Source organism: Petaurus breviceps, unplaced genomic scaffold (assembly GCF_028583685.1).
Source record: "Petaurus breviceps papuanus isolate PSGF00001 unplaced genomic scaffold, PetGlider_PUasm1.0 178, whole genome shotgun sequence".
In the NCBI taxonomy this organism is placed as follows: Eukaryota; Metazoa; Chordata; class Mammalia; order Diprotodontia; family Petauridae; genus Petaurus; species Petaurus breviceps.
Window position 1 is genome coordinate 15,095,472 of NW_027185777.1, and position 9,945 is coordinate 15,105,416.

Consider the following 9,945-nt stretch of genomic DNA (forward strand, 5'->3'; position numbering starts at 1 on the left):
GATAGATAGATAGATAGATAGATAGATAGATAGATAGATAGATAGATAGATAGATAGACAGACAGACAGACAGACAGAGAGACAGAGAGAGATAGAGAGATTGTCTCCCCTGTCAGAATATAAGCTAACATTGGGGAGCACACTAGATGGGGGCTCATGATCAATGGTACTAGAGAAGCCCTCTAACCCCTCAGGGAGATCTCTAGAACTGCAAAGCAAGCTCCAGTTCATAATATCTATAGATGGAAAGGACTTCAGAGGTGATCTAGACCAGGCCTGTCATTTTACAGATAAGGAAACTGATTCCCAGGAAGATTAGATGACCAAAGTCACACAAGTGGTGTCAAGTGAGATCTAAAACGAGGTCTTCTGCCATCAGAGCCCAGCTTCTTCCCAATATACAGTCAATGTCATGAAATGTGAAATCAAATAGAGCTTAAGAGACAGGAAACAACCAGTTTCTGGTGTGGGAATGATCAGAAGCTCTTTGTATCCAGTCAAACCATCAAACAAATTGGGTCAACATTAAAATAAAATTATTCATGAAGGATCTGGATGGTGATATTCATAATTATGGCTTTGGCTCTGTGGAAAATTCTTTCAGCTCAGTAGACTATAAGCAGCATCAGGATCCATGTGAGCAGGCCTGGGGACCCAAGGAGATAACCTGAAGCAGCTGCCTTTTAGCTGGAGGGTTTGGTTGGGAGGGGGGTTGGGAGGCAGGGCAAGGGGTCTCCAGTTGGACAAAGACAAGAAATACTTTTAAATATTGACAGCATCGAGTCAAGAATAGCCCAGAATCTATTGTTTTAAAAATAATGGCTCCCATTTGTATATTATAGTACTTTAAGGCTCCCATGGCCCTTTCCATGCATTATCTCATTTACTACCAGCATTTTATCCTTCTTTGACAGATGAGGAAATAGAGGCCTCGGGAAGGAGATGGGGGGACCTCCATGAGGTGAGGGAGGTGCAGTTTAGCGATGGCGTGGCTGATGAAGTGGACGAGGGTTCTCCTGCCTCCAAATCAGTCACACATGCTGACTGATTTGTAAACTGCATCTGTAAAGCACGTGGTCAGCTCAGTGCACAGAAACAAAGGAACCCAGGCCAGGGCAGCAGAGGCAGCAGAGGGTGTGCTGGGAACAGATGCAACCACAGCATAGAGGGAGGACACACACCGTCCTTTTCTGACGTTACCGTATAGATAGAAGCACAAGGAAAAAGATTGAAATACAAAAGACAGACATAAGGGCTTGCTTCCTTCTCATTCTCCTACCTCATTTCACTCTTGTCTCTCTTTCTTTCCTCTCTTCTCTCTTTTTTTTTCTATCTTCCTAACTTCTTTCTATCACTTTTCACCTTTCTTCTCTCTCACTTTTTTCACACCCCTCGTTTCTCCTTTCTCTAATCTTCTATTCTCTTCCTCATCTCTCACGCTGCCTTTTAACCTCTTCTCCTTTCTTGTTTCCAATTCATTTCTTTCATCTCTCTCTCTTCTTCCCTCTTTCCCTTCCTCCCTTCCTCTCTTTCCCTTCCTCCCTTCCTCTCTTTCCCTTCCTCTCTCTCTGTGCCTTCTTCTTTCTCTCCTTCCTTCACTCTTTCCCTCCCTCCCTCTCTATCTTTCTCTCTATTTCTCCCCTCTTCCCTCTCCCTTCCCCCTCTCTCCCTCCCCACCCCTCCCCACTTTCATATATACCTTAAATAAAAATATAAAGTAGGTGAAATTCTCAGGAGCCTAGAATTTGACCTTAAAACAATGTTATTGTAAAGTCAGGTCATCTGGACCAATGATCTCAATTTGCAGATGAGAAAACTGAGTCCCATAAAAAGTCAAATGATTTACCTAAAGTCACACAGGTAATAAAATGGGTGGTATCTGGATTTGAACCCAAGTTCTCATGGTTCAATGATGTACCAAATGCCTGGTATGCATGCCCATCAAATGATGCCCCAATAGGATTCTTGAACATGGTCTGTCCTCTCTTTTCTAGTCAGTGGCCTATGCTCCAGACTCATCTCTTCCTTCTCTTCTCCCTCCCAGCAAAGTTTATTTGTCCTACACTCAGCTCCTTTATTCTACTTTGGGACAAACTTATCTGTACTTACCATTTCCCAGGGAATGTATTTGCAATTAACAGGGGTCTCTTGGAGTAAGGCAATACCTTACTCCAAAGAAATAAGGCCAAAAGTTAGAATTTCATAAAGGGAGGTGAGTATCACAGTAGCCCAGCAATATGTCACTGAGCAGGCATGGGGATTTTTTTCCAATTTGCTCTGTTTTTATTTTAATTTTAATTAGTATTTTCAGTTTTAAATTCTCCCTTTATCCCTACCCCTTCTTCCTCACTTACTGAGAAGACAATAAATACAATTGAAAGTGAGTATATATTTTTAGGAAAGTACAGTAGGTTGCCCTCTACAACTTTCACTTCAAAAAGTTAAGGATATACTTTGTCCTGAGCATCTTACTTTCCAACTAGTTACCTGATGTGGCTTTAAAAATCCATACCTTGATCTTAGCCCCAAAGTTATAAGCGAGTATTCATAACACCAGCTTCACAACTAAATAAATCCTTGCTTTGGAAAGAGTGACCTTGAGAGATGATCATTTTCCTTTTACCTGCACCTGCTCTGTTCCTCCTCATCAGGTATTGGGCCATTGGTCCCATTTTTTCTTTCTCATCTTCCTTGTCTTCTTCCTGGACTATTGCCTCTTTAGACCACTGCAAAGATAAAATGGGAATACAGGAACCTGAGACAGTAGGGAAAAGCAAATTGTAATGGTAATGTAATTTGAATTTGAAGATCCCTTTGTGCTGGCAAAGGTAGCAGGTACTTAGCACTTAGTAAGTGATCAAGCCTCTATTGGGGAAACAGAAGGTATGAACTCATGTCTCTTGTTGCTGACATAGCAGGAAGGGGTTGGCTGAAACAGGAATTAGCTAATGCTGTGTATATAAAAGAAAAGCTCCAGAGAGGCACAGTCAGAATTTCTTGGGACCAGCATCTGGACTGAACCAGAATTTCCTGAGAACTTGTGGTGGTGGAGCTTCTTCTGAACAGGAGCCCAGAGCCCAGAGCCCTGAGCCCGCAGCCCGCAGCCCGCAGCCCACAGCCCACAGTCAGGAGCCAGGAGCCCAGGTGACTGAGGAAGCATGACTGGGATGCTGAGACTTTGTTTGTGGCTTGGTTGAGCCTTGAATTCCCTGCAGCAGAAATTGTGATGGACCTGACATAGACCAGACCCTGTGAACTTCAGTGTAGAGCAGGACTTGCTCAGAGAGCTGGTCAGGGAACTGGGAACTGTCTGCCATTGAACCCAGGTGACAGTCTGGTGAGTCCAGGTAGAATCTGGGACCATGGAAGGGGATCCAGGGAATCTGAGAACAGGCTCCAAATCAAGATGAAAAGACCTCTCCTTGGGTACTGAGTAACTATGTAATTGTAGTTTACTAGCAACCTGAGGCGTGGAGGGTTTTGTGTATGATACTTAATAATTGATTGCTAAATACATGACTGATTGAGTTAATCAAGACTTTGCCCCATGAGTGGAAGACTTTGCTGAATAAGTGACTGATTAAGTTAACTTAAGAGTGCCCTATGTATGGAAGACTTTGACCCATGAGTGGAAGACTTTGACTATTGCACTTTGAGAAGTTGTAGTATTGTGAATTGCATACCTTGATTTTCTGTGAAAGTTTTGCTTTGATTTGTTATAGAATAAATAGAGTGTTCACTATACTACGTAATCAGAACCTTAAAAGCTGTTTACAGTAGCATTCTTCTGGAAAGCTGCTTGTGCATGGCATTACACAAACCTATAAAAATACTCAGGAGGGCCCTGACAGAGCACTGTTGTTAGGCCTCTCATTTGGCTCTAACTCAAGACTAGTGGGGGCTTCTCCAAAAGAACAGACTGTGTTGACACAGAGTCAAAGCCTAATATAAATACATATGAGTAGTTCTAGTATTAGTCCATCTCCTTCCCACCTTGATCTCCACTCCATGCACACACTTCATTGTAGGATTTTGCTACCTCGTGTATTGCCACTTTTCCCCCAATGCTTTACATAAATAAATTTCCTTAGCATTTTGATTTTGTTTTTTCAAATGTTCATGAAGCCTCCCCTAGCCAAGCAAAATTCTCAGAGCACAGCATGATACAGGAACAAAAATACTGCATTTGTGTATCTCCTCTTCCTAGCATGCAAAGCCTTCCACACCCATTCCAGGCTTATCTCTTACCTCTGTGTAATACCATTTATTTTGTAATATTTTATTTTTTTCCCCAAATACATGTTAAAACAATTTTTAACATTTGGGTTTTTTTTAAGTTTTGAGTCCCAAATTCTATCCCTACTCCCCTTTCTTCTTCTTGAGATGATAAGCAATCCAACATAGGTTATACATGTGCAATCATGTAAAACATTTCCATATTAGTCATTTTGCTCAAAAGACAAGAAAGAGGGAGAGGAAGGAAGGAAGGAAAGAAGGAAGGAAGGAAGGAAGGAAGGAAGGAAGGAAGGAAGGAAGGAAGGAAGGAAGGAAGGAAGGAAGGAAGGAAGGAAGGAAGGAAGGAAAGAAGGAAGGAAGGAAGGGAAAATGGTATGTTTTGATCTGCTTTCAGCCTCCATAGTTCTTTCTCTGGATGTGGACAGCATTTTCTATCATAAGTCTTTTGGAATTGTCTTGTATTTATGGGAAGAGCTCAGTCATTCATAGCTCGTCATCAAACAATATTGCTGTTACTATGCATAATGTTCTTCTGGTTCTGCTCACTTCACTTTGCATCAGTACATGTAAGTCTTTCCAGGTTTTTCTTAAATCATCCTGTTATTTCTTATAGCACAGTAGTATTCCATCACAATCATATACTTGTTCGCTATTCCCCAATTGATGGGCATACCCTTGATTTCCAAATCTTAGCCAACACAAAAAGAGCTTGAACAATAAAATTTAGATAAACTATACAAATCTGCAAATGAAGCTCACCTCCAAAAAAGAATCATCATCCTCTCCCACCTTTGTGCTTAATACATTCTTCACTTGGGAGTTGGATTTGAATCTTTTTTTTTTTTTAAAGCAATCAGGGTTAAGTAATTTTCTTAAGGTTACATGGCCAGTTATTTCTGGGTGTGGTGCTAAGTATCTGAGCCCGGGATTCGATCCCCAGGTCATCCCGACACTGGAGCCAGTGCTCTTAATCGCTGAGCTACCTGGTCTCCCATAAGCAATTGGGGTTAAGTAACTTGTTCAAGGTTACATGGTCAGGTGTTTCTGGGTGGGTGCTAAGTGTCTGAGCCCGGGATTCGATCCCCAGGTCATCCCAACACTGGAGCCGGTGCTCTTACTTGCTGTGCTACCTGGCCGCCCCTGGATTTGAATCTTAGACCTGCAATTTACTATCCATAGGGCCTTGGGTAACTCATTTAACCTTATCTGGGTCTATTTCCTCAACTGTAGGGGGATTTGTACTAAATGACATTGAAGGGGCCCCTCTTCTAGCTCTGACTCTATGGTCCTCTCTGATCCTATTAATTTCTTTTCATTGTTTAAAGCCCAGCTGAAACAAGCCTTCTCTAGGAAACTTTTCCTGATTCCTTTCCCTACACCCCCAGGTAATTAAATTCCCCTCCCCAGACCTCCCATATTATTCTGGAGCTCTCTACTGAACCTATACTGTGTATTTGTGGCTGTGTTGGCATTTTATCTGGAAATAAACTTTGTATCTCACTCTTCTCCCTCCACCCATTATCAGATGCTTTGTGTTTCTTTGTTGTAGGACCATACAATCACAGGGCTAAAGCCAGAAGGGACCTCATAGGTCATCCAGTCCAATCCCCTGAGGCCCAGGAGAGGTTAAGTGACTTGCTCAAGGTCACACAGACAGTGTGTGACCTTCATTTTCCAAAGAAAAAGAATCCTGTATTTGAGGTCAGAGGACCCAAGTTGAAATACTGACTCTGACATTATCTTGTGTAACTAAACTTGGGCAAAATTGACTTAACCTCTTAGTGCCTCAAGTGCTAATGATGGGGGAGTGCAAACTAGAAGCCTTTACCTTCATTTCTAGCTTTGCCTTTATGTTCCTCTGAAACATGAGCCTCAAGGAATTCAGAGCTAGTCAGGGTTAGATCTCCTTCATTTTGTAGATGAAGAAGATGTGATTTGTAGAAGGGAAATGACTTTCCCAAGGTCACACAACCTAAATCATATGGCTCATGGGTCTCATCAGATATTTCAGAGAAGTGCCAAGAGTCTGGAGAGCTGGCATTGGATCACGGAACAGACAGTTCCATCTCTGTGTCTGGACAACACTGGCCACGTCATTTGAACCTCTCAATGCCCAAGGCATGTAAGATCACAGATCAGATATCCATGTGGAGCTAGTCTGGTGAAATCACAGCTCCAGTTTTTTTTAAGTCTTCATTATACCCATCCCTATCACTTTTCAAAAAACATTGTCTGTTTCCAATTACTCCCAAAGGTGAGTTCTTAGGAGAGTAAGATGCCTTCACACAGTGTGTGTGTGTCCAATCTAGAATCGCCTATTGTCTTAATGTCCCCAGGCTGGTCTGGAACACACACACATACACACACACTCATACTATGCACCCCTAGAATAGGAGAAAAGTCGAGGAAACATGAAGAACTTACTGATTCTCTTCCCCGATGAAACCGAGATGAAGCCTTGGCCGCAAAATAGTCAACTAGGTGTTGGTCCTTCTGAGCACTGTAAGCAGGAATGACACTATTCAGGTTTGGCAAGAAGCTGTTAGCCCCTCTGGCTAAGCTGTCCACTGCAATACAATCCAGAATGAACCCTTTTTCTCTACACCACAAGTCAGAGATAGAAGAAGTTGATGGTGCAGACATTTTCGACCTACTCCATTTCTCTTTCTTAGGCATTAGTACTGCTTTCCAAGGAGTCAAGCTAGGGAAAGTTGGGGGTATGAAGGAGTAGAATTGAAAGCCAGGAAGTTGAGGTTAGGCCAGGATAAGTGTGTTACTGCCTCCCTGCTGTTCTGGCCAGTCTGCATGGGTGACAACAAAAAGCATGGCTGGAACACCAACAAGAATGTTCGCCTGAGTCCAACGCTACTTCAGCTCTCCACCCATGTAAGAGGGTTATCTAGGCCTAGCAGTTGGAGAGATGGATAGGATAATGGAAATCCCTCAGTGGGCCCTGCCAACTTCACCAGCTTTCTCTTGACCTTTGTGCTCCCAACAAAGGGGGCCTCACATGACTTCAAAGCTGAGCCAATAATGTTCCCGTCCGATGTCACTGGGGACCTGGGAAACAGTTAACCTTAAAGAAGAAGATACAAGGTGGTGGCAGGTTAGGAGGTCTGATCTGGTCAGAGTCTGCTGTTGAATTATCAAATAGGATTATTTGGATTTAGTATCATTCTGTGAGGAGAACTGCAGAGAAGGGGAAAAGATTTTTTTCCCTTGTGCTGACCCAGATTTTCCCTTGCTGGGCAGACTGACAGGGGGCTTTTCTGAGACGCTCAACTCCAAACCTCTATGGACTTGTTGAGTGACCTTGAATAAGTCACTTCATAAGGTTCCCCTGCTTCTATGGAATGCAGATAACCCCCACTTTCAAGGCTGCCTCACTGGGGTATCCAAAGATTTATTTAAGTATCGCTTTGTGTCTCTAGTTTTAAAAAAAAAGGCACTGTGGAGTTCAAAGTATTAGTGGCTGGCTGGAGCAGCAGGGTCCTTCTGTTCCCTTTCTAAAGGTAAAACTGAGTTACCTTCCACGGAGACCAGCTGACCTTTTTTCAGGTATCCTCATTCAGTGATACTTCCTCAATGAGATAAGTTCCCTTTTCCTTTCTCAACTTTCAAAAGCATTTGAGTTTAATGCTTAGCTCAGGTCTGGCCACTGGAACAGGCTGGCATGTACTGCCTGAATGAGGGGAGGTGGAGGTTAGTTAGACCTTATCGGCAGGGGCCTCTGCTTTGGCATGGGTCATGGAGGAAAGAGTATTGGATCTGGGGAGTCAACGATCAGGAGGAGAGAACCCTTCCAACCTGTATTTTCCTGACTCCCATGCTTCAGCAGAACTTACTGGTGAATAACAGATCAGAGAAACCGAAAGCCTTAGGGCTAGGAGGGATAATGAAAGACAGTGTCACAAAGTGAGAATCTGGAAAACATTGGATCAAAACTGACCTCCCACATTTTACAAGTTGGGTGATTCTGGACCATTCTCTTAACTGCTGGGAGCCCCAGTTTCCACATCTATAAAATGGGGGTAATTATTAGGTTGCTGTGAGCCACCTATTAGAAGAAGAGAGACTGTTACAGAGGAAAAAATCTCCAGCTCTGATACTAGTCACTGGTTCAAATCCTATCACCACCAGCACTTGCCATCCATGTAACCTTGGACAAGTCAACAGCCTCCATAGGCCCTCATTGGGTAAAATAAGGGGCTATAGTAGATTGCCTCTGAGGTCCCTTCTGGTTCCAGATCTGTGACCTTCTGTGGGGAAAACAGAGCACTGCCTATGCAAATGGGAGCAGTAATTATTCTCTCCAATTGGCCATTAATAATTCTCCCAATAGCACAAATACCAAGCAATCAACGTTTCTTTAGCTTGATCATTATCTGGGGCCCAATGATGCCACTGTGGTGTACTTAGCTTTTGTGGCTGATGCTGGTTTCCAGTAGCATTTGGTTTTTGCCCCAGAATAAACATTACCCAAAGGCTCCTTAAGGAAAGAGTCTATTTCATTTTTTGTCTTCATATCCCCATGGTCCAGCACAATTCCTGGCACACAGTAATGTTTAAATGCTTGTTGGTTGACTGATTGTCATGGAGTTAAAAAACCATCAGACACATTTCCCACTTCCTACTTAGGAAATGGTAGCCTTTATTACAGAAGCAGCTGAAGTCTTCATTTTTCTTTAAGGCTTGGTCTGCGTCTGGGGTTGCTAATAAATCAAAAGCTCTAATTGTCTGTCAGAGATTAGTAGGGGGGAAGGGAGAGTGGGCATTTTTCAAGGATGTGAGTTGTTTGACAGCATTTAACCCTTTCTGACCCCTTACATCTTTTCACTGTTCATATTATTTGTTATCTTGCCTCCCTGCATGCTGGGGGCCCAGCTATTCTCCTCCAACCCGCATGGGTGATGGTGATCTAATTGGCACGTTAAAGGGATCCCGCGGGGCTCCACATAGCAGGCACTCAGCATACAAGACGGACCCAGAGATAATCCCAATGGGTGCCAAGAGCTGCTTTTCATTTCAAATTGTAACTAGAGCCTAGTGTCCTAATTGGAGAATGTCCATTTCTCCCTTCCCTACGAGTGAAACCTGGGCACAATGAAACCATTTCGAAACTTAGTCTAGCCACTTGAGAAAAGGAAATATCATCAGCACATCCATAGTGATAAGGAAACCATGTATTCTATTCCTGTCACTTTTGAACAGATTCAGAGTGAAGTGAGCAGAACCAGGAAAACAATGAAAATACAAATACAATTACAACATTATAAAGACAGATAGCTTAGGAAGACTTAAGAACTCTGATCAATTCCCTGACCATAATACCGAGGGGCCTATAATGATCTATGCTACCCACTGCCTCATAGCAAAATGATGGGGTCAAGATGCAGAATGAGATATGGTTTGGGGGCACGGCCAATGTTAGAATTTGGTTGTTTTGTTTTAACATTGCATATTTGTTACAATGTGCTTTTTTATGAGAGTAGAGGTAGAAAGGGAATACATTTTTGGTTCATTAAAACAATTACATGCTTATCGAATTCAATTTTTTATCTGTACCTCCCCTTGACCACCTAAACCCCTCCAGTTAGAGCATAACTCTGATTAGCATTCTTGTTAGAAAGCATAGGTTCCAAAGGTAGGATTCCTTGGAAATTATTCATTTGTATACTTTGTTCAGCTTCTCAGGATAGAACCTGGCAA

At 42.8% G+C, this 9,945-nt stretch overlaps 1 protein-coding gene across 1 annotated transcript in view; it reads right to left on the bottom strand.

Annotated features, from left to right (window-relative positions):
• Positions 1-7,139, bottom strand: part of LOC138159771 (sperm microtubule associated protein 1-like) — a 13,977-nt gene extending 6,838 nt beyond the window's left edge. The window contains exons 1-2 of the mRNA XM_069086097.1: positions 6,661-7,139; positions 2,624-2,726 (exon numbers count right to left, since the gene is read on the bottom strand). Coding sequence (XP_068942198.1) covers positions 2,624-2,726; positions 6,661-6,912 — 355 coding nt within the window. The 5' untranslated portion in view covers positions 6,913-7,139. The remainder of the gene's footprint in view (positions 1-2,623; positions 2,727-6,660) is intronic.
• Between the last annotated feature and the right edge of the window lie 2,806 nt (positions 7,140-9,945).